Raw genomic sequence first — 26284 nt, 5'->3', positions numbered from 1 at the left:
CCTCTTCCCCTCACACTCCCCTCCCTCATCCTCGTAGCTTTGCTTATTTTATTTTCTTGCTTCTCCTCCTTATTTGTCATCATCATCTGGGCGATTCCATGCTAGAAAAATCAGCTATCTTCGCAACATTTTTCAACCTATTGTCCAAACAAACGAAGAACTTCAATTCTTTTGTGGTAATAATAGAGTACTACTGGGTAGACATATGAACAAATGACAACCAATAAAAATATGCTGTCCATGGGTGAATTAGAGGTGAAAATGTTGCGTGTCGTACGGGACATTTCTGAATCCCGTACGACACACACCATTTTCGCCCTTAATTCAGCCATAATCAAATATTTTTTGTTGGTAATCAGTTCTTAACATGATGTAACTTTATTAATGACCAAAAATAATTTTTCATTGTTCAAGCAATCAGCTAAGAGACTAGAAATTGTTGACAAAATGTCCCGTACGACACGTATGGAATCGCCCATCTGCTTCTTCTTTTAACTTTCTTCTTCTTTTCTCCTTCTTCTTTTTACTTCCTTCTTCTTCTCCTCCTCCTCCTCCTTCTTCCTCTTCTTTTTGTTTTTCCTAGCTCTTCTTCTTCTTCTTCTTCCTATTCCTTTTCTTCTTCTTCTTCATTATCACCAGCGTCGTCTTCGCCTTCTTCTTTTCTTTTTTTACATCCCTCTTTCATTTCTCTCTCGCGCTTTACATACAACAAAAGCAAAAAATCTAACTATTAATGTTTTTTGTATGCCGATAGAAATAGGATAGAAATAGAAAATATGAAATATACAAAAGTAAAAATAGCAGGAGAAAAAAATATTTGAAGTATAATGAATTTCAGGCATTGGCGGCGGAAGCCAAAAAATTTAAGGGGGTCCCACCTGAAATTTTGGGATGGACACAGGTAAAAAAAAAAAAAATCAACCTCAATTTTAGGGGGGGGACCACCAAAATTTTTGACAAGCAAAAACAAAACACCTAAAATTTAGGGGGGACAGGTCCCACTCGTCCCCCCGCTTCCGCCGCCTATGATTTCACGAGAACTTTATCATGACACTCCAATCCAAATCACGATTTCCTAAGTCAATGAAAAAAGGGATTTCCATCAGGTGATTGGATAGATCGTATTGCGATGACCATCATCTCTCAGGAATCGCTCGGTCTATAAGATACTTAAGTTGTAACTTCAACCCAAACGGTATCAAAGGTCTATGAGTATTACGATAATGGACTCGCCAGAGAATGACTGGATTACTAGCCTATAATAGCAAGACGCTGCAGGGTGCATTTCGTTCGTCGAAATTGAATCACAGACCTTTAAAAATCACTACTCAGAAAATGGCACAGATTTGCACTTTCAGGTGACCAAAGATAGTAAGATATTTAAGTCTTTAAGCGTGCTGAATGGTCACTCCATGCATGCACACTGAAATAATAATAACAACAATAATAATATTAATAGTAGTAGTAGTAGTAGTAGAAGTAGTAGTAGTAGTAGTAGTAGTAGTAGTAGAAGAAGTAATAACAATAACAACAATAATAATGATAATGATGATAATAATAATAATGATAATAATGATGATGAGGATAATACTAACAATAATGATAATAATAATAATAATAACAATACTTTCTTTTACAGCACTTAACGCTTACTTTATCAGAAGTCTCTTAAGCACTCTACAGTAATGCATACCCTGGCAGAGTAGCTGTTACGCGCGCAGGGGTATTAAGCAAAGGTTTCAAGGATCACATTCATCTCACAAGTCATGCGTTGAGTGCAGCACAATGTGAGTAAATATCAGATTTTAAAATCAAACAAAGAAACACTGAAAATTTCATCAAAATTTGACATGGAATAAGAAAGATATGACATTTTGAAATTATGGATTGTTTCGGTTTATGTAATGATTCATGGATATGCAATGAACGATGTTATATCCTATCGTTTTAAATGTTATGCAATTATCATCTTTTTATATGTTTCTTTCATGATTGTAAAAATAGGAAATACATTTGATTTTAGTGTTAGATGAATTTTGCTGAAACCTTTTTTTTACAAGGGAGCCAGGCTGAAAATATCAGATTTTAAAATCAAACAAATATAAACACAGAAAATTTCATCAATATTTGACGTGGAAAAAGAATTCAACCATGCGTATGAAAATATCATGGAACTACTCAAGGGTCACCTGTCTTTCGTAAATCCATGCGTAATTTACGAACAGCTTGATGAAACGCCCCGGATATAGGCCTAAAAGTGAAATAAGAATGTTCATAGTACTAGGTTTTCGCTTGAAATAAATGTTATAAACAGGAGCCGCGGAACCGGGGGCGGATGGGGGCTTCACCCCTTGACTTCTTTCCAAAACTGTGAACAAAAACTTAAAAAACAATTTCGAATTTTGCTTGGTCAGCCCCCCCCCCCCTTCCACTTTAATAACCGTTCCATGGCCCCTATAAACATGCGCCTTTCGACCTCTGAACTACGAAACAAAGTTACTGAGACTGAAGATTGGCATTGAACCCAGGAACTGCAGCACTGCTCTGGTTAAGAATTTGGTCCCCATTTCTTGGCCCATATCCTTTTACGCTTCAACAACCAACTTCATCACAGTTTTCATTGCCCCATATACGCTCGATTTTAAATGGGATTTAGCTCGAGCAGACAAAACGTTTGTTAAAAATTAATACCAAGCCTCTCTCTGCTTTTAATAATCAAAGAGGTGTCGTATATTATTGGACTGCTTGATTTTTCTTGTCTACCGTTGAAGGAAGAGGTAGAAGATACCAGCTCTTTAGCACTTCAAGTTGGTGACCTAATACACTTTGCTACGCGATATTATTGATTTGATATTTACCTACTACCTCAAAGAGAGAGTACGTGCCACGTCTAACGTTCAAAGAGGTACACAGTGTTTTAAGATCTACTCAAGATCGTTATCATATAACACAAAAACACTGTCGCTGCTGGTTTACACGACTTTTTCAGAGCGTGTACACATACACTGCAAAAACTCCGGTGTTGATTTAACACCAGCCCGGAATATATATATGTCCACAACAGAGAAGTATTAAACAACACCGGTTTTAGTATTAGTCTAACACCAGATAGGTGTTTATACAACACCAATTAGTTTTAAAACAGCATCGGTTTGATTTCAAACTGGTGTTGTTTCAATACTTCTCTGGTGTGGACATATATAGATTCCGGGCTGGTGTTAAATCAACACCGGAGTTATTGCAGTGTAGTGAACGCAGTATGCGCGACTGTGGGCGGCAAAAGTGTTGTGCATATCGTCGCATACACAAAAAAAATACTTTTGACGGCAATGCGAACGTGCTTTTAGGGATGCACTGATTCGGTGGTAGAAATTATATCAAGCGACGTGTAGCGTGAACCAACACATCACTGGGTATCCCCTCTTGATATTCGGTCTTGGTTCAACAACCGTCCAACCGGATAAACGCACCAAAATGCGTTCCGCCGTTTTAAACTGATTAGATAACCACGAGGGATTGCTGGAAATGGACTGCCCTTCCGAGCATTTGTCTCCTTCCCCTTTCGCTTTTCAGGAGTAAAACCCGCCAAGACAGGAGTAATCGATATGAAATACTAGAGATTAAAAAAGGCTTGCTTTCATGTTTGACTCGATCCCCCAGCGGGTTTGAAAAAAATGCTAGCAAAAAAAAACCCTCTTGTCAGTTCGAAAATATTTTGATACGCAACATGGTGACAGGGTAGCCATGATGTTTGTTTTTATAGACTTTTTTATGTTCATTATATGAGTATATTATAGTTTAAATGCAGAGAATAGCGCCTGTGGACGGATGTGGGATTTCCGTTGACATTATAACACTGCTATTCATCTTCAAATTTGTTCTAACTACTCTGTTATGTTGCAATAATGATTCGCATTTGATGAAAAATGCCTGATCACATTTTTCCCCGAGCGTATAAAATACATAAATGTGTGGTAAGAACACTCTGATATTATTACCTCAGGGTATACAAAGGAATAGTATCAAATTCTTTATTTCTTTTAAACAATTCAATAATTGTTTGTGGTTTTCCCCTTCAAAAACGTGTCCAATAGAATTCCAATCCCCTCGTGATGGCAATCGGAAAATGAAGACGCGGAAAAAACAGTAATTTTATAAGGTTTCAAAAATTAAGGCCTCTTGTTTTGAATTAACATAATGAAAGGAGAATGAAATCTTTGGAACAAGATAGCTTGTGCGTTAACAGAAAAATCGAAGAAACAGATCAAAGAAAGTTTGAGAAAAATTGAATAAGAAAGTTATGAGCATTTGTGACAAAGATGTGTGATGTCACATGTGAACAACTTTCCCAGCATTACTTTTGTATTATTTCACTTTAACTGTCTCTTTTATAACGTCTATAAGTATATCATACATTCTTTTTATATAGGAGGGCATGTCATACAGATTTTCAAAGAATATATTATGGATAAGTTGTTATCATCAAAAGAAAGAGCAAAATAAGAAATTTGAGGATATTTTGTAGTCCATCAAAGAGAAAGTTGTTCATACGTTACATCACACATCTTTGACGCATTGCCAATAGGAGGATATCTATAGCATTAGTGATCGCAATATTCAAATGCTCATCACTTTTCTCAATATTTGTCCGATTTTTCTCAAACATTCTTTGATCTTATTCTTTGATTTTTCTGTTTTCACACAAGCCCATGCACTTGTTCCAAAGGTTTCATTTCCCTTTAAGGAGGAACCCCCCCCCCCCCAAAAAAAAAAAAAAACACATAAAATTAATTTTCCATCCGTATTACAAGACATGCGATATTAGATCTATAAACACCTACTCGATGTTAGTACATAGGGATTAAGAAACTAGAGTTTCGCGATTCGTGGGTTTCGCGCTATTTTTAGAGAATATAAATCCGTGGGCTGCACTCTAGCATCAAAATCGGACCATGGAAAGGGGTTGAAATTCACCTTTGTTATTATGAGCCAATAATAAGATATATGCAAATGAGATCATTAACATACGCATATTCCGTCATCACTTTGCATGGGTAACACTTGTACACGGCACTACCCACAAGCCAAGCGGTATGGAAATTGGACCATGGAAACACGTTCACCTTTGTTCTTATTGGCCAATCAGAAGAAATATGCAAAGGAGGTCATTAGCATGCACATATTCCGTCATCACCGTTTTTGCAACACTTGTACCCAGCATTACCATTATGCCAAACGACATCGAAATCGGACTATGGAAAGGAGTTGAAATTCACCTTTGTTCTTGTTATGAGCCAATCAGAATGAATATGCAAAGGAGGTCATTAGCATGCACATAATTATTCCGTCATCACTTTGCAGGGATATACTATACACGGCACTATATACCCACATGCCAAGCGGCATCGAAATCGGAGATTGCTTTCTTGGTCAGGTTCAACTTTAGGGGGAGGGGGGGAGGGGTAAATGGTTGACAATAGACACCCATCTACACATCCATCCATCCACCCAAGCGAACGCTAACCCTGACTTCTAATACGCGGGGCGGCCGGCAAAAAGAATATGGTAGAAGATTATTTACCTACTTCTCTACCGAGAAGTTTACTATGAAAAAATGAAAGGTAAATCCAATTTGTGTCATGCTAATTTCCTTCAGATTAACTAAAGTAAATACAGTAAAAAAAAATGTGTTCTTTTTTCATAAGAACATTAATGTTTTTCCCAAGTCTCCTATACATAAACCAAAAATGTTTTCCGGATGAATCGAAGATTTTTTTTCTCCAAATTTTAATCCAGTTAATGGCTGATGTGCTATAATGATTCGTTGTTCGTACAAGCTATAATCAACCACTGGGCATTCGCTTAATGGGGCACTTAACACAGAGCTAAGCAATCATCATACAACATTTTTTTTAACGATTGATTGCATTGACTACGTTGTACAATTAAACATAAAAATCAAACGTACGATTAATCGCTAAGCTTTGTGTTACGGGAACCAGGATAGCCTGCAGTAAAAAAAAATTAAGCTCTTTTCATTATTATTCCTGCTCGTACGTCAATATAAATGTTCAAAATGTAATGCTTTTCAATTACTGTATAGAACTTATTTGGCAATGGCAAGGTTTATTCATAATCTGACAAAAAAATTGTTTACATTCAACCATGGGCGGAAATCTGTCCCCAAAGGTAGGGGGGCCCCCTGGGATTTCCGCGCAGGCATTCAAAAAATTTAAGGACTTATTTGTCTTTGTATTTGCTCAGAGCTTTGTGAGAGGAGGATTTCAAAATTGAAGTAGTTTAGATATCACGAATATAATGTTTATACAAGAGATCGCTTATAGGCCTGCAGTGGAATTAAACTTACATAACCATGCAGTGTTTACGTACATGTACAGAACACACTAAGTATTTTATCAGTGTTGATACACTGTAACAACTGTGGTATTAAAACTGACACTAGTTGGTGTTAATAGAGGACCACACCCTGAGTTGTTAAAATTACACCCTAGAGATTGAACATAAAACCAAAGAGTTTAAATGTAACAACCCAAGGTGTTGTCATAACACCTATAGGTATTAACCTAACACTGTCAATTTAACACCGGTATAAAATAAATGGTGTGGTCCTCTATGTACACAGATTAACACCACAGTTTTTGCTGTGTATAACGAAAGAACCGTTCAATGTTGGTCATGATCTGTAAGACCGGCCTGGCTACACACGAGTCGGGTTTGAAGCCGCCTCATGCAGATGCCGGCATTGGAGCCGCCCTTACGCCTGCAATTTGAAGCCGCCATGGGATCAATGACCCCCTAATACACACAGTCTGGTCTGAGACCTGCAATTATATTGTGCGTCAACAAATAGGCCGGCTTCACGATGCCTATTCACGTGACACGAGTCGCCTGACTTTTCATGTCAAGATAACATTGTTCAATTACACCATGTCACGTTTCGTAAGCTATCACTTTTGTTCGCTATTTCTCGTTCAGTGAATCAGTGGTCAAGCCGGCCTGATTCCACTTGGAAGAAATATACCAATTGCAGGAATGAAGCTGGTGAGATGCCTGCCGCAAACCACATCCGAAGGTGGACTCAGTCCGAGTCAGCGTCAGTCCGGCTTACAAAAAAGGACGGGGGTACCGCCTCCGACGACGGCCTCAGTCAACGTTATTTCTTCTCTCTCTATATAGGCCTATCAATTTGTTTTTGCCTATTGGTGATTACTGAAACAGCATGGCTTAGAAATTAGACTGATATTCCGAATGTCACTAACACCAAAACATTATGGCGTTAATTCACCTTTCCTACAAAATATCGTTCATTTTGATCACATTTCTGCCATTTATCATACCTACCAGGTTTCCAGGAGGTGCTGCCTGTGGAAAATAACACACGCAGCGCCTCCAATGAAAATATTCGGGGTGCTCCAGCACCCCCAGCACTCCCGATCCCAGGGCCATGCTGTTTCGATCTTTCACTCATTGTCATGAAGGGCATTTGACAATACATTTCGTATGTTTGTTTTGAAAAACATTCCCTGTTGTTGAACCATGGACCTAACCGCATACATTCGTAATTCCGAAGCTTCGTAATTCCGAAGGTTCGGTTATTCCGAAGGTTCGTATTTCCGAAGGTTCGTAATTCCGAAGGTTCGTTAATCCGAAAACGAAATAAGGTTCGTAATTCCGAAGGTTCGTCAATCCGAAAACGAAATAAGGTTCGTAATTCCGAAGGTTCGTTAATCCGAAAACGAAATAGGGTTCGTAATTCCGAAGGTTCGTTAATCCGAAAACGAAATAAGGTTCGTATTTCCGAAAATGAAAATTATTCATTTTGGTAACAAACACGGTGTTGTCATTACAAGATAACACGATATTATGCAATGATAGTAATAACGATCGATGATACATGCGTGTGTTGTGGCCAAAACCATGTATTTCATTAAGAATAGGCGCCCGGATCAAGCATAGGCTAATTTCGATTTTATCTGAGCAATTGCTGCCTTTAGCAAATGGTTTAAGGATGCAGTCATGCAGGGGATTAAGTTTGTTGGTCGCGTGCGAGTAACCTCCAGATAATAGGATTTGTATTGGAGGGGACGTCATTTTGAATAATGATATGTGATATTCCAACCTGAAAACTGGACATTTTATACATTTTTTTGTAACCAGGAATAGAATGAGTTCCTCAATAAACAATACTTGATGCGAGCGAGAAACGTGAGCCAAATTTTTCCGATTTTCCAACCTGAAAACTGGACATTCTAAGCATTCTTGTAAAAAAAAAATTTTGGGGGGCAAGTATCCACCCCCCCCCCTTTCCCCGGTTCCGCCACCCCTGAGTGAAGCGAGCAAGATTTTGGAGCATGGGCGATTTAGCTCTAGCAACTTAAACTACTTTTGTAATCATGAATAGGGTGAGCATCTAAACAAAACAATTAATGCGAATGCAAGGCGTTCTAAATATTTGAATATATATATATATGTGTGTGTGAAGTTTTACATGTACTACAGCTTTGGCAACTCTTTTATATTTAAATATTGTGTGAAAGAAATGGATGAAGAGAACAATGGTAGGCGTAGCTTAAATCAAGGTTCCCCAGAGCTATCTACCCTTTTTGGAAAAATTGGTGATGCCGAAAAAATGTCTCTGCCGGGAATCGAACCCGGGCCCCCAGATTTGAACGCCGGTGCCTTAACCACTAGACCACAGAGACGGGTTAGTGGCTAGGGCGACCCCGATCCAATTGACCGTCAGATAGACAGATTTTCGATACCATACCAATTATAATTTCCTTTGTCGGGTGAAGGTGGGTTTTGAACAATGACAAGCCGCCATGCCTCAGCTGGATCAAAGCTATTGCTTTGATACAGTACACGTATGGGAGAAAGTTTACAAATGTGTGAAGTTTTACATGTACTACAGCTTTGGCAACTCTTTTATATTTAAATATTGTGTGAAAGAAATGGATATATATATATATATATATATATATATATATATATATATATATATATAGGCAGAGTGGCCGACTGACAAGAAAAGTGGATATTTTAAAGATTATTACTTGGAGTTCAGGAATGGGATATAAATCTCTCTAATCAAATAAACATTTTTTCCATATTCAGTACTTTTGTAATCATGAAAAGAATGCGTAATCGCGTATCTCGCTGAAAGCTACAAAAATCGAATCGTGAGCACAATAATCTGTTTAAATTGACTAGAAATTGGCCATCATGAAATTTCCAAAAAAAAAAAAAAAAAGAAGCTCGCTCCTCATCAGTTTTTTATTTGGTATAAGGTATTCGTCCAGTTCTTGGTAACAAAAACATGCATAGAATGTCTACTTTTTAAGGTTGGAATATCACACATTTTTGGTTCGCGTTTTGCGCTCGCACTAATTATTGCTCATTAAGGTAGTCATTCTGATCCTGGTGAAATAAAATTCCTAGAATGTCCAGTTTTATGGATAGAATATCATAAATTTTCAGCTCGAGCTTCGCGCTTGCATTAATCGATTGGTGAGATATGTAGGCCTAGCACATATCCCATTCATGAGTCACAAAATGCAAAAGGTTCCTTTCCTGGTCAGTATATGAAAAATTTCAGCTCGAGCTTCGCGCTCGCGTTTGATTCTTTAATTAAATTCACATCCTTTTTTCATGTTTACGAAATAAAATCGGAACGTTTACTTTTTATGTGGGGCGTTTTGGCCCAGTGGATAAGTCTTCTGACTTTAAGGCAGAGGGTCGTAGGTTCGAATCCAAGTCATTGCATTATTTCCTTCAGCAAGAAATTATTCACACTGTGCTGCACTCAACCCAGGTGAGGTGAATGGGTACCCGGTAGAAATTCGTTAATGCCTTCCTTTGGGCGCCTAGGCAGCCCAGCTAAAGCCGGGATAATAATAAAAGCTGGGAGAACAGTTTTCAGAACTGAAGTGGCTTCCCTGGATATCCATATCATTATTATCATTATTATCATTTTAGGCCTACATGAAACTTCCAAAAGTTTGAGCACGTGATCCGCTCGCAACATCTCACAAGGATGCCCTTTTAAAAGTAATTGACCAAAAAGGTGAATTTTACATCTTCAGATTTGATTTTTTTCCCCAAACCGCTTGCTCGCTACGCTCGCAGAAATGAAACGTAAATATATAACTTATCAATCAGAGATCACTTAAAAATTTTTGCTCAACTTAATTACTACAAAACACACAACCTCTTTACACAGATGATAATCTTATGGCGAAAATATCCGTTTGCACCAAAATGCCTCTATTGGCCCCTTTTTTGGGTATGCCCCCCCCCCCAAAAAAAAAAGGAAAATACGTTCCGCCGCCACTGGTTTAAAAAACACGCATCGTCTTCATGGCTAACTGCAAAAAGTTCTTAAAATGCCCCCTTTAGATCAGGTCAGAGCTTATATCTTAAATTTCTGTTCGCGCTTCTTGCTAGCAGTTATTATTTAGTTACATAGGCATCTCGTTTTGAAGATCACAAACATATTGCCCATCATATTAAAAAAAAAAATATAGCTCGCGCTCGCATTATTTAAAAAGGGTTTATCATGTTATTACATATTTACTTTATTTTATAAGTATAAAGCTAATTATTGACTCTTAGGACTATCTTTTCAAAGAAACAAACAAAATCAACTTTAAGCTGCCGATCGAGGAAAATATGGCTGAAAAAAAATTTGCCCCCCCCCCCCTATTTGACAAAAGTTGGATCCGCTGGGAGGGAGGCAGGGGGCACTTGCACCCCAAAAATGAAATAAAAAACAGGGAAATGCATATTTTTCCAAAATGGGAAAGTTCCTTTTTCAAATATAAATATGCTGTTTTTCATGTTTTTCGAAATAAAATACTTTTTTTAAAGTATACAAGTTAAATTTTTAGGCTGGAATATTGCAAATTTTCAGCTTGCGTTTCGCACTCTCAATTATTCGATTGGAGAAATATGTATCCTAAAGAGGTCACTAAATGCTTTCTTTAACAGGTTCCTTTTCTGGTCAGTATGTTTAAGCTCGCGTTTTGCGCTCGTGTTAATTCTTTAGTTAGATGCACATCTTTTTAATGACAGCAGAAATCTGCTCGGATTTTTAAAAACTTATTTTCATTTTTTATTGAAATACCCTTAAGTTTTAGCTTGTGATTTACGCTCGCAACACCTCGTAATAATGGCATTTTAAGAATAATTGACCCCTAAACGAGTTTTACAACTTCACCTTTAAAAATTTTTTTTTTACCAAGCCGCTCGCTCATTATACTCTCTCCCGAAAAATAAAGCCTAAATATACATTTTGCCATAATATGAAGTCACTTCAAAAAAGTTTTTCTCTACTTAATCACTATCAAACACACAATGACTTCAAGCAGATGGTAATCTTAAGGTGATTATATCACCAAAGTGCCCATTTTGACCTATGAGTTTCATTTTTTGGCTTTACCCCCCGAACGAAAATTCGTTCGGCCGCCCTTGCCTTCCCATCCTCATAACAATTGAACGGCAACAGTGTCCCCCGCCCCCCCCCCCCCCCCCTTGCCTCTGCCTCTGCTTTCCCGGTTTTCATTTTTCGGATTAACGAACCTTATTTTGTTTTCGGATTAACGAACCTTATTTCGTTTTCGGATTAACGAACCTTCGGAAAAACGAACCTTATTTCGTTTTCGGATTAACGAACCTTCGGAACAACGAACCTTATTTCGTTTTCGGATTATCGAACCTTCGGAATAACGAACCGTCGGAATAACGCCACAAATGTTCGGATTAACGAACCCTTTTTCGTTTTCGGATTAACGAACATCGAGGTATAGGCAATTTACGTGTTTCGGAATTACGAACCTTCGGAATTACGAAGTGTAACCGGACCTAACATCTAAGAACAAATCCGTCAAAATGACTAATTAAAAGGGTTAGCTGGGTGCAAATGTTATTCAAGTCATATTTGACTATCTTCTGGTCGTATTTTACTAGAACAGAGTAATTTCTGACTAGAATAATAAATTGTCAGAAATGTGACTATCAGTGCATGGTTGCCATATCAGTTGCACCCATGCATCTGGTCAATTTGACTGATCTGTTTTAAGAGTGGTCCATGGTGGAACGGACGCTATTGGCATTTCAAATAATGAGTTTGTTAATTTAAAGATTATTTCATGTGTACAATCTATTGATCCTCCTTCCTTGTATCAAATTCAAATTAAAGACACGGAACACGTTATGGTATTAGCAAAGCAGATGATTTAATGGACTTATACGTAAGCCCGCATCAATCTTGTTCATCTCCCCTTCTTTCCTCGTGTCGTAAAACAGTGATTATTCTCCTTATATTGGCCAGTGTATTTGTTTGAGGAATCAAAGATCACATCAATTAGTCATCCCGTCTACTCGATCGAGAGTGGTTTCTTTCAAAGACCTAATTTGCGAGAAAGGAATTAATCATTGAATGCGTGTGTGGGTGTGGGGTCGGGAGGGGGTGGGTAGAGTTATAACTTATTGACGGCACAGAATAGGATTGGTCTAATTCACGAGAAGTGGGCGCTCTCCCGACTAGCATAGATAAAGACCGGGGATAAAGATCATACTTTTTATACAAAAGTCAGACATACAAAATAGCGATGATCCTTTTCTAGCTCGATCCTTTCCGGGAAAAAAAACCCATTGAAAATCCCTAAAGCTCATGCGATACGATAATGTTTTTACATAATTCTCTTGTGACGGTGGCGAAGCCGGGAGCCCTACATTTTGATTCTCCCCGAATAAATTCTGAGACATATTTGTCAGGGAGTCGGTCTGTAAGTCATCATATCTTATTTAAAAGAAAAACAACCTGACCAGACTGAAAAATCGGCCCACATGAATAAGAATTGATCTGTAGCTAGATAAATGATCGAACAATATAATAGACAACAACAAATGTGATAAAGATAGAATGATGAAATACCATCGCAGTTTCCATTGCTTTAATTCTCATAAATTGAATTTAATGCGTTAAATTACGGTATCATAGGTTTCCGCTTACCGTTCTTTCTAGAGTATCCAGGCTCTTGTTTAATAGCCCCGTGGCATCGTAAAAGTAGGACGAAAACGCATGTATAGCGGTCGTATGAAGGAAATATCCAACTTCAATGCAATTTTCTTTACGAAATTAACCCCCCATGACTACCACAATCATGAATGTTATTATTTCAGTTCTTGTCTCTGTGAGCTTTATTGTATCCCTGAGGAAGACGTATGTTTAACGTCGAAAATTTGGAATTCAAAATAAACTGTTGGAACAAAGTACAATGCATTACCACTTTGCCTCATTAATATATATATATATATATATCAGGGTTAAAACAAATCAGAAGCCTTAAATTAAGTTAATATAGCCATGTCAATGTAACCAAAAATGTGATAGTCATTTTAATGAAAGGTTCAACAAAATGTGTGTTAGAATTTTGATAATAGTTTTATTTCTATTTTTGGATTAGAAAAAACTTCACGATATTTTTTTTCCTTTTGTTAAATTGAGTTTTCTGTTTGTTTTGGGGGTTTCGTTTATTTTGAAAACCAATGGATTCATTGTTCAGATTTGAAGAGATATGTTTGCCTTTGTTTTTCAATTCTTTTATAGGTTCTATATCATATAGATATTTATATTTGTGAATATGTAATTGTGCTATTGATTATGTACATATTACTGATTCAAGAATTTTTTTTAAATGTATGTTATGCGGACAGGGCCGTTGTGGAAAGCAGTTCTGAAACTGACAATTCTACCCTGTATAAATAAGACTACAAATGAATTATACATAAATGACTAAAAAACAAACATATAAGGCATATTTCTAAAGCCGAAATAGGCCTACCTTTATTTGCTGCACCTTCTGATTATTGATTAGCAAACATCTTTCTATGAACATCAGTATGAAGGATTTTGTCAGGAGCCGTGAATTTGATTTACTTCTAGTTCTGAGTATTTTGTCAAGATATATTGGCATTTCCGCACTGGGTCGACATTACAGGCACGATATATTTCGAAATTGACGCTTATATATCATCATCATGATTGATACAAGAATAAGACAGAGTAAGCTAAGAGTTTATGGCCATGTTTGCATCAACATTCTAAACGAAGACCTAATTTGATTAACTTGAATGTGCAGCCTAGCAGGGAGATGATGGATAAAGTATTCCCATGAAAAAGGGTAGGCCTGTGTATACACAAAGCTACATCAGTAATACTGCATTTTATACACGAAATTTACTTTATTAGATATTATGTAAAACCCTCAGTTCACACTAAATTGCATCCAATGCCGTGTAAAGTATGTATAGGCCTATACACCTAGGTATAAGTACACAATCATAATCAGTACAAAAAGGGTAAAAATAGTGCTATAAAGTAGTACAAGGACAGACTCACATGATGAATTTCCAGTCCCAAGTTCAGCTAAAAGCTGCATGAGGATCGAGCCACCGGGCCCTTCTATACAATCACTACAGTGCGTATCAAAAAAAAGTTTACACTTAGAAAAAATCCTGTAAAATTATACATTTGTAATATCCTGAAGATTTTTCCACATTTTAACATTGGTACAGATCCATTTAAGCAAATGATGATATAACTGTCGAAAAATATTTCCGCTTGAGTGAGCACCGCTTACTTTAGAAAAGTTAGTGAAAAATGATTTGCGCAGAACTTTGAAATAGTTATGCAAATAAAAGTAGACCTTAATCATGAAGACCTCGTAAAATTTAGCTAGTAAAATTGATTTGAAGATATCTTTCACTTTTTTTAACTTGTTTCCTCGCTCAAAACACTTCGAAGAGTGCATTGTGCCCCACCCCACTCCCCACACACCGAGGCCATTGTGACGATATTTGCTTTACACAGAGCTGTGATTTACATGAAATGGCTTAGGCTTGATTTTCATTTTGTTAATCATTGTCAAGCTTGAGAAAAGTGTGGAGAAACAAGTATTAAACGAAAAATGAAATGTAAACCCACTTTAAATGATAAGAACTTAGTGAAAAATGCTATAGATGTCTGACATAAACTTTTGTTCAGATTCAGTTATGTCCTCAGATGCAGCTGGCACAAAAAAGGGTAAATGTTGTGCTTACTAGGTGTTGAAATTTCAATTTGGGTGGCAAAATTGTTACAAAATGCTTGAATGTATCCGTTTTATTTCAATTGACTAAAAGTACAAGGGAAATGTATGAGAAATGTTTCGCAGGGTAAGTTTGATTTCGCCCTTTTCCCTTGACACAGCGTGAAAACAAGCATTTCTGCGCAAACAGATTTCTGCGAGTTTTACAAAAATGGACAGTGCTCACTCAAGTGTAGCATTCTGTCAAAACTTTTATTTTCATTTGATAGATGAGACCCAAACCCAAGATTATATATGAACAAATTACACACATGTTCTTTATTTTTTAATTCCCAGGGCTTTTTCAAAGTGTAAACTTTTTTTTGATACGCACTGTATAGCTACGTACTGTATTTTCCCTTCACATTCCCTCTCCACTTCATTTTCTAAACAAAGGGAACGAATTCTACAAAGGGGTTTGCTCCAATACAGTGCCCAATTAGAATGGTATTGGGCTTTAACAATTCCCCAAAGAGAATGGTATTGGGCTTTAACAATTCCAAAAGAAAATGGTATTGGGCTTTAACAATTCCCCAAAGAGAATGGTATTGGGCTTTAACAATTCCCAAAGAGAATGGTATTGGGCTTTAACAATTCCCAATGAGAATGGTATTGGGCTTTTAACAATCCCCAAAGAGAATGGTATTGGACTTTAACAATTCCCAAAGAGAATGGTATTGGGCTTTTAACAATTTGCAAAGGAAATATTAGTGGGTTTTAACAACCCCAAATAGAATGGTATTGGGCTTTAACAATTCCCAAAGAGAATGGTTTAACAATTGCTAAAGAGAATGGTATTGGGCTTTAACAATTCCCAAAGAGAATGATATTGGGCTTTAACAATTCCCAAAGAGAATGGTTTAACAATTCCAAAAGAGAATGGTATTGGGCTTTAACAATTCCCAAAGAGAATGGTTAACAATCCCAAAAAGAGAATTATATTGGGCTTAAACAATTCCCAAAGAGAATGGTTTAACAATTCCAAAAGAAAAAGGTATTGGGCTTTAAGAATTCCCAAAGAGAATGGTTAACAATCCCAAAAGAGAATGAAATTGGGCTTTAACAATTCCCAAAGAGAATGGTTTAACAATCCCAAAAGAGAATGGTATTTGGCTTTAACAATTCACAAAGAGAATGGGCTCGAATGAACTCTAAAATTAGCTTATGCTTAGATATATATTTTGAAACAGAATTAGGGATAAGTCAGACCACAACAACAATGAAAATAAAATTCAACTCGACTTTCGCGCTCGATGTCGATAAGGCGCTTAAATCATGTAAATTGTCTTGTTTTGCTTATAATGACCGCCAGTGCATCGCGCTTTCATTAGTTTGTTATACGACCAGTAATCCCCGAAACTAACAAGAAGTCGCCAAAAATGATTATTGATATTTGTTTCATTGAGCTTAAAAAAACACCTTTTAAGCTTTAAAATGATAACTTGACGGACTTAATCAACAATAACCCTTATTACTTGATTGAATGCAGAGGAAATTCAGTGAAAATTCAGGAAAAGGGGAGGAAAAAAAGGGGTTGAATATAGGGGTTCACTCAAGCATGAGATTTGCACACTTTGCAATTTTTAGTAAAAATTTCAAGCAGTCCAAAAAATTGTGTCAAAATAATTATTTTATCTTTTCTATTATTCAATTATACAATTTCAATTTTTTTACTGAGTGAAGAAAAAGATTGGTCTTTCAGATAATCCAATTTTCTCATCTTTTGCTTTTTTTTTTTAGACCAAACTATTATTTTGTCTATTTACAGACTGAGAACCTTCCCGGGTGAGTTATTGTTGGTTTGGGAGGCTGCTCGCATGTAAGGTACACATTAACATTTTGTCTGAGATATAAAAAAAAACAAATGGTGCGCTTCGCGCTCGCATTATATTTGTTAAATAAAAATACATATTGATGTGCCCGGTTGCGCTCACCTCCCGTGCTTTCGAATTTGTCTCCCTGCGGCTTTCAAAACAAGGCAACATTAATCTTTGAAGGTATCCAGCAGTGCCCTTTGAGAATTTGCACCACCTTTAAAAGAGTGAAATTATGGAATAACCTTTATGTATTATGGAAGCCTTCCCATTTCACCAAATCAGAAATGAGACAAAGCAGGGTTGGGATAATTACCACACCATTCATCAAACAAAGTTCAGACAGTGTGTTTTCCATGAAAAGATGTTAATATTGATATCGGGAAAGGTTTTTTGTAATACTTAAATCATTGGGAGGGGAGCACTAATTGCAACGATATCATAGAAAATAAAGAACAATGAAATGATAGATGTGCGTAGTCTATCCTTTGATGACTCTCTGTTGTCATATTGGTAGAAGCCTATATTGGAAAAATTAAAAATTAGGGCCATATATAGTCAGACATTAAAAGCAAGAAGGATTGTGCTATGGTGAATAAATCATTTGTTTTATTCGAAAAGAAATACAGAAAATGCTTAAGGAGGGCAACGAACTTATGGGCCCTCAAATGATCAATGCCTCGTTTACATTTGCGATTGTCATGTATCTATACAGCTCTATTAAAGGCGGCTAGGGGCCGTGTAACCTAGAAGGGGGCGGGGCACTTTGTCAGTAGCCATATACAAAAACATCTTTTAAAATACCAATTCAAATTGTTACTGTATGCATTTCTGACACCCCCCCCCCCTTCCAAATCGTTGAGCCGACTCGGTTTGGTCACTCTACGACTATTGTAGTACTGTAGTGTAGAATAGATGTAAACGAGGTATGATGCACGGACCTGGCTGGGAAGATTTTCCTTGAGGGTGCTGCGTGTATTATTCTCCATAGGCAGCACCCCCTGGAGTTCCAGTAGGTTAACAATTGAGAAATGTAACCAAAATGACCTATATTTTACAGTGATTTTTGGACCAAACCGTAATTACATCATCTGCTAGTAGACCAAGTGAATTCAAATGCCTAAAACACCCTTCACATGTGCACACACACCCACACAAAGCCTTAACCCCCGCCCCCCCCCCCCCTAGGGGAGAAAAAAACCAGGGCAAAATATTCCACATAGGGCCTAATATGAACCGAGATTTCATTTGGACAAAATACACACAATACAAACTGTAATTGAATCGCACAATAGGAACATTTTTCTTTATTAATTCTTACACATTTTAAAATAATTTTCTTTCCAATATATACATACTTCAACTTATAGGGAACACATTATAAAATCAGTATGTGTAGATTCAACAAAATCTACCTCACAAAACATCTGTACATAGTATGCATTTCATAATGATAAAATGAAATAATGTACATGTCAGTAGAGACAAGTAATCTTTCCAGAATATTGATGTGAAAAATGCTGAAAAATAATATACAATCACCTGTTTTGCTATGAACTGCAGTTCTATTATAATTTCATTACATATATTTTTTTTTTCAATTTCACTTCAGGACAAAATTTTGGGTGATTGTGTCAAGCAAAAATTGCCAAAATAAAATACCGTTGGAACTATTTTGAACACACCCAACATGGCAGGTGCATTTACATGTAGTAGGGCTTTAGACTTTCTCAAAGGTGCATGTTAATTTTGATATTTTTCCAAAAATATAGCTTAATACAAATGTTTCTAATGTTTCAACAAAACGAGGTTATTTTCTGAAATAATGACGTGGATATTTGTCATATGATTATGGCCTCATGACTGTGGTCACCCAACCTGGCAAAATAAATACCTGAGCCTCTTGAACATTTTAACCCATTCATAGTGATCTATATATAACTAGGTATAGCATGCCTAAACAAAAAGGTTTTCTTCGCAAATTCATTCTTTATGCATTGCATCAGGCTCACTTACAAAACACAATGTGTCATACATATACATGCTCAGGCTTGATGATGGGAATGAACACGCAAGAAATACAAAACAAATAACTTTTTTTCCAAATATCAAATGGTCTCCTCGGAAACTAAAGACTTGTTCACAAATTTTATGACAAAGCTCAGCATGATTTCTGCGCACAGAGTCCATGTGAATGAGGCATCAAAGAGGAATGTACAAAACTAGCAGAGGCAATTAAACAATCTTGTTTTGGGACACAAAGAACAACAAATGGCAGACCAATCATTCTAGGTTAATTGCCAGTTCGTCTGTTGCCAACTCGTCCACTCACCACATGGTCTACCTTCATTTAGTCTAATGCCATTCTGTCCATCAACATTTCATCTAACAAGCATTTGGTCTGATAACCATTTGGTCCACTCATCATTTCGCCTAATCACCAGTTGGTCTATGACTATTTCGTTCCATAACCAGTTGGTCTAATACTCATTTTATTTTCATTCATTTTGCCCAATTAACACTTAGTCTAATTAGACCAAACATGGACTAAATGGCTATTGAACCAACTGGTTAATAGAGACGAAATGGCAATTAGACCATTTCGACATCAGAAGAACTAATGGTAGACCAAATGATAGTAGACAAGTTGGCAATTGGACCAAATGAAAATTAACCTCATTCTATTTCCAAAGTTAGGGGCAAAATTACTAAGCAAGTAATTGCAAAACAATCTCTCCATAGTTGTGCCACAAACATCATTTCAACCACTCATGACATTAGGTGATGACATAAGTTATGACATCACTCTAGAATCACTATGCTGCCAAGAGTATTTAATTTGGAATTGTTTCATGTCTAGCGCCCTCTCTTGGTAATGGTTTTATGTTTCTTCCAAAATGGCCTTTCCAGCACTTATGATAATCTGAAATTTTTAGACCATTCCATGTTTAAAGATTGGTTTAATATAAAAAGAAAAAATTGAAAAAATTGACATAATATTGAAAATTCACCTGATAAAACACGTTTTTATTTCTATATCTTCATATGAAAAATATTTGTTTGGGCATACACATTTTTGTAATGTGGTAAAGAATTAGAATAGTGAATAAATCTCTGAGTAGAATATAGTTTTAGAAGATGATCTAAATGAGAGGTTTTTAACACGACTCTTCTCAGTTTTAATTCTGTCCCTTTACTACTAACAAGCTTTGGATGCTATGATAGCAAGTTGGACCTAGAGGTATTAACTTGTAGCCTACTGTAAATAAGTGGTCCCTGTAAAAAGCAGAAATCAGTAGTAAACATATTAACTACATATATTGTAAGTATATCTGCAAGTTCTCTATGGACAAAGCTCATTGTAGTGGAATGTTCCTACCCTAGTACATGTAAAATACTTCAAGAAGCAAAGACAGGTTCTTTCTTTCTTATCTTACTGCTCTCAGACTTATGACCAAAGTACATGCAGTTACATGTATGTCCACAAGTGCATCTTCATGTTCACTTTCTCCACTTAATTGGTCAACAGGGTAGAATAAGTTGCTGTTTGGTGATGAAAATAGCATGCCGTCATTCTCCTGGTTTATAAGAAGGGATGCTTCTCCTGTTCATACGGCTGTGGCTGATCAACACTCTCAGCGATGGGTTTGCTGAAGGACGAGTTCTTCTTGAATGGTGTGTCTAATGTCTTGACTTGTGATACACCCTACAAAGATAGAAAAAAGAAGTATTTTTTTTTATTAGACAAAAAAAAAACACATGGGGGCTGGGGCCAATTTAGCACCCAAAATGCTCTCGAGTCCTGGAAACTAAAAAAAAAGGAGCCAAGGAAAATCCGGATTGACTGCAATTTTAAAGCTTATCAAATGTTGCAGATTTTTGTTTTTATTTACATGTAGGAGCTTATCTATAACCTACATGTAGGTGGATGCTACAGCTCATTATCTTTACTGTCACTCTAAACGTAAGGAATGCATTTGATGCAGCAGACCCCACACAACCACCGCACTCCGGTCTTGCATTGTTTTCTGTTTATTGACCAGAATTGGGTGCCGGTTTTTCGTAAAGAAAAACTGCCAACGGACATTTGTTCTAAAGTATTGCTGACAATGTATCATGTGCTGATGCTTATATTCAATTATACATTATACTAATGGTTAGAAAACTTACTGGAATCTTTTCTTTATGCTGGCTCCAGAACGTGATTGGCTGCTCGGTGTTGACATTATGCTCGTAAAGAGGGGCTGGTAACTCCGACTTGAAGTCGTCGTCAAAGAAATCCTTCTGAGTAACCGACTTGTACTCTGCGATAGGAGGGGGCTCATTGACCTCATCTTGTATCTCTTGGCTTACTTTAGCATACAACGCTCTCTCCATCAACTCCTTCTTACGGCCTGTGTGTCAAAAAAATAATGCAGTTCATACATATAGTTTATTTCAACGACTGCTATCCCCTGCTTTTCTAGCTTTCTAGTTACCAACTTGAATTCAGAAGAATTTACTTTATTACATTATACAGTTAAATAGATTTACATTCTTAATCTGATCAATCGGTTGTGAGCATATATGGATGGATGAATATATATCAAGTGCCAAATGATTGTGGTATAAAATGATTAATTGCCAAGTAATAACTTTAAATAAGCATGGCATTCTGTTGGGTAAAATGTGCAGTGTTAACCTTTTTATGAGCCCCTCCCCCAAATTAGTAATTTGGTGAAATAGGGATGTGGGCCCGTTTCATAAAGAGTTGCAACTGTTACTTTGCCATTATGGCAACTACCATGGCAACCTTGATTTTGATTGGCTGCTGAGCCCTGTTGCCATGGTACATGTAGTTGCCATAATGGCAAATTTACAACAGTTGTAACTCTTTATGAAACGGGCCCCAGCTGTATTGTGGATAGCTCTTAGAAAGATAACTCACCAACTGTTCGAACTCCACAACATGCGGGTTTCGTATAGGAGCCCATGCTGTTTGATTCTTTCTCCACAAGAGTGTCCAATTCTCGCGTTAGGATTCCTTTGTGACCATCTTTGTACGGGAGAGAGCTGCTGGAGGTGTAACTTTCTTCAGAATTCAATCCTGCACTGTCCAGACCAGTTTCGTAAACTTGTCTCTGTGGAAAATTAAAATCAATAAGAACAAAATAAAGAGTATTTAATAGCGACGTACAGTACATGTATGTTTATCTAGAATTCAAGATTGGATAATCTACATTATTGGATTTGCTTGACACAAATGATCTACAAAATTTATCCTCCCCCCCCCCCTGTATAAGTATTAGTATTCACATGTTGTAAATTAGATTTACATCTCTGGGGTACATGAAGTACATTCCACTGACATGATTGATGCCCACATACATAGACTTCTTATATTTATTACGGCAATTCAATTGAACTTGAACTTTTTGAAGATTATTGACTCAACCTGAAGATTTTTGCCAGGCCCTGCCGGCATCAGCCACAAACATCAGAATTTTGTTTATAGAAGTGGTAACTACATGTAGCTAGGGCCTCGAGGTTTAACTTTACTATACCTGATCATGTAGGCCTGGCCCTGGATCTAGTAACAACACTAACACTACAGTTACTACTATACTAGTTAGAACTTAGTCTCTTACTCTTAGAGTTAGAGTTAGGCCTAGACTACATATTATTCACCTCTTCAACCCAATTCTCCATGAGGCATCTTCCTCCTGAATTGTTAAGTGTTCTTGCTGGATTTAATGTTGCCATGCTGTGCTGATGTCTGAACTTCCTGAAGTGATGATTTAATGGATGAACTCAGCCTAAAAAGTAAAATTGATCTGATCCGAGTGAGAGCTGAGCCTGAGATTGAAAATGACTTCTCTGACTCTGAATTGAGTGAACTGAACTCTGAAGATGCCGGATTTTTTTTATTACTTCTTCTCTCTTGTCGACTAGGAAAATAAACAAACAATCTGAATTCGACTCAATTGAGCACTGACGCTAAGACAAAGTTAGGGCAGGTTTTCGGCTGTGTGGCATGTGGTTTGGCCTTCCGTATCGTTGATCATGCGGAGCAGCCCGGCAAGGCTGGCCAGATTGTCGCGCTGTCGCTCACAAAAATTCACGTCACTCAGCTTTGCAAATGACAAACTGATAAAGAATTCGTACTCGAGATCGTTAGACTACATGCAACTTAGTTTGTACGAGACGATATATCATTCAATGTGCAATTGCAATCACGAATTAAACGTAGTAGTATTGGTAGTAGCATAAAAGAAAACTAAAACACCCTCGGACATTGATTGTTTACCGTTTCCATGCAGCAATTATCGATATCAATAACAATTACGTTAGACAAATCGCCCTGAAAATAACGACCCAAATTGTTTCGGTCCCGAACATTAAACTCCAATTCCATGAATCGGGCAATGCAGCTACACATTTTTTCCCTTTTTTTCTTTTTCTTGTTTAATGTTTTTTTGCATTTTTCTCTTTCTTTTTGTTCTCATTTTCCCTGTTTCTTTCCTCCTTTTCTCTTCCTTCTATGTTTTGCTTTCGCCCTTTTCTTATTTTTTTTGCGCCCGCTATATAGTCAGTATTTTGGCTTTATTCAGTTTTTTTTATTACTTATTTTCATTAGATATATAATAACTATGAACTATATGCGATCGATTATTGCTGCCCTTATTTTGTTCTACTTTATATTTGCTTAGGTTAATTTCTTCTATCGATGAACAGGCACTCGAGTCTACAGTGTGGACTTCAAGGGGAAGTTCACCCTGACAAAAAGTCATAGTAAAAATAGCAAAAAAATAATTAAAAAGAATATTGCCAAAGGTTTGAGAAAAATTCATCAAAGAATTAAAAGGTTATTAAAATTGTAGTTATTTGATTTGTGACGTCATTGGCCTATGCGAGCAGAATTCCTACAGTCGCGAATGGTATACTAATAAAATGTCATATTCTCAGAAAATTGAAAATGGTTTTTAGTTTTTACTAAACCTTTTGTTTATCAAATAGACAAATCATTTCACACCCGATCATGAGTAGAATCATCAATAGCCATTAAAAAATGAAATTCATGCATTTACATATATAATGAGGCAGCCGGCTGCTCGTTTACGACGTCACAAATGACTTAAAATTCTAATACAGCTTCTCCGCGGTACGGTATGCGTTTTATGTGTTAAAGCAAAAATCGCATCATAACAAATATCAAGATGGATGCTGAAAAAAAAGAAGGCAAATTTCACTGAAGGAGAGAAAATTACACCAATAGCAAAAATAAGAGAAAGGGAACTGAGAGATATTGACACCCACGCTTAATTCATGTATCACGTTTCAGGATAAAGAAAAGGAAACTAAAACAATTAAGACAGCTCACATCTGTCTTAAAGTTAGGGCAAAATTATTATGTTGAATTTATGAAATACAGACTCTGCACTTTTAAGAAACGTTGCTTAGCCATTCAGTCTATATCTGTCTTAGTCGCGCAAAAACTCTTAGCCAAATTCTGAGACAAAATTCTCAGCCCAATTCTTTATGGAATACGCGTTTTGGCTAAGAATTTTGTCTAAGACAGAAAATAAGACAAAATGCTTAGATTTTTGACATAAGCATGCTTATCTTGTTTATGGAATAAGGGCCCTGCTCAACAAGCCAATTCGTATAGTTCCATTCTGCGCATGATCAGAAGATTCTGTGCATGATCAGAAGGTAATTGGTAGTAAAGTGACATGGTGGTTTAATATTTAATGAGATGAGCACCATTGCAACTTTGATGTCTTGTTTATACAAGATTCAATATTCTTTTATTAGAAATGTGGTTTCCAATGGCTTTAACAATATAAGCATATACACAAAGATGAAAAGTACAATATATCATAGTATTGAAAACTTTACACAAACATTATTAACTTACTGCAATTACTTCAATACCCCTAAAAGCTTATAATGCATGAGGATTATGATAAAAGAGCAGGGGCGGATCCAGGATTTTCCAAAGGGGGGGGGGGGGGGCACCGTTTCCCGAGGAAAAATTTGACAAGCAAAAAAAAAAAGGTCTTCACTTTCAAGGGGGGGGGGGTCACACTTCTATTTTAACGGCATTTTTACATTACAAATTTTAATTGTGCGTCTCAAGGGGGGCACGGGCCAGCTAATACCCCCCCCCCCCCCAATCCTAATATATGCGGAATGTAATTATTCATCATTAAATTTCCAACACAATAAATGTATATTGTATGACACTAATATACAAGACAATTGATGATGCACAAAGTACATTAGAGAGGAAAGGAAAACAGAGGAACTTGAGAGAAATAAGAAGTAAAAGAAGATGATAAGGAAGAAGAAGAAGGAGGAGGAGGAAAAGAAGAAGAAGAAGAAGAAGGAAAAGGAGACAGAAGAAGGAAGGAAAGGAAGAATTAATATGACATATTCTTTTGAATTGTGCACTGTTTTTCATACGTGTGCTATTATATGGTCGATATTAAACTCTCCATCCTGTTATGTAGTACCCCTTTCATAAACCCATCCTCCAATTAGCCGCCTAAGAGAAATGCGGATAATTCAATGAAAATTGCGTTCACAAACTCCGAAAATAATCCGCACTATTTTTACGACTAGCGCCCGTCCTGAAAAAGGCGGATAATCGTCATGACAACTGCACACGCCCCCTCCGATGCGGTTGTGTTGGAAAAGGGTGACCTTGTGACCGCACCATGGCAATTACCTGCATTATTTGAAAATGCGTTCATAAAGTCAAAATCTGGTCCCGATGCCGCTATTATATGCGGATAATTGCAGCATCAAAATAATGCGGATAACTCTGGTCCTCCTCCGATTTATGACCGAATTATGCTGCTATTAGCCGCATAATTGGGTTTATGAAAGGTGTATTATGCCTATAATATCTTGCTTTGAAATCTGCCTATCAAAAGAAAGGAAATGTAATTTGGCCAAATTAATGAAGTATGCATGGTTTGTTCTCCGTTCTCCCTCACGATCTTTCGTTCCTCTCCCTATAACTCATGTTTTTTTTCTTCTTCCTAACTAATATGATAGGGCCGTACTTGTCAGCAAGGGTGGGGGGGGGGTGAAATTTTGAAAACTCATGTTTTTTTTACTGAATAGTCGGCGGAAGCGGGGGGGGGGGGGGTCCTGTCCCCCTAATTTTTTCTTTTTTTTTACTTGTTAATTTTGTTTCCTGTTCCCCCCCTAAATTCAGGTGGACCCCCCTAAAATGTATATGTCCCCCCTAAAATTTATATGTCCTCCCAAAAAAAAAATTTGGTTGATAACTTTTTTTTTTTTTTGGCTCGTCAAATTTTTTACCTCTTCCCA

The 26284-nt window shown here is 37.0% G+C and overlaps 1 protein-coding gene across 1 annotated transcript; it reads right to left on the bottom strand.

Annotated features, from left to right (window-relative positions):
• Positions 1–18242: 18242 nt before the first annotated feature.
• LOC129262420 (sperm-associated antigen 8-like) lies at positions 18243–23291 on the bottom strand. The gene is made up of 5 exons (XM_064099831.1): positions 22977–23291; positions 22631–22911; positions 21891–22083; positions 21134–21357; positions 18243–20669 (listed from the first exon to the last, which is right to left on the bottom strand). Exons 2-5 carry the CDS (start codon positions 22703–22705, stop codon positions 20547–20549), a joined length of 615 nt encoding a protein of 204 aa, XP_063955901.1. The 5' UTR covers positions 22706–22911; positions 22977–23291; the 3' UTR covers positions 18243–20546.
• Between the last annotated feature and the right edge of the window lie 2993 nt (positions 23292–26284).

Source organism: Lytechinus pictus, chromosome 5 (assembly GCF_037042905.1).
Source record: "Lytechinus pictus isolate F3 Inbred chromosome 5, Lp3.0, whole genome shotgun sequence".
Lineage (NCBI taxonomy): Eukaryota > Metazoa > Echinodermata > Echinoidea > Temnopleuroida > Toxopneustidae > Lytechinus > Lytechinus pictus.
Note: the sequence above shows the minus strand (reverse complement) of the source record. Positions and strands in the feature narration are given on the sequence as shown.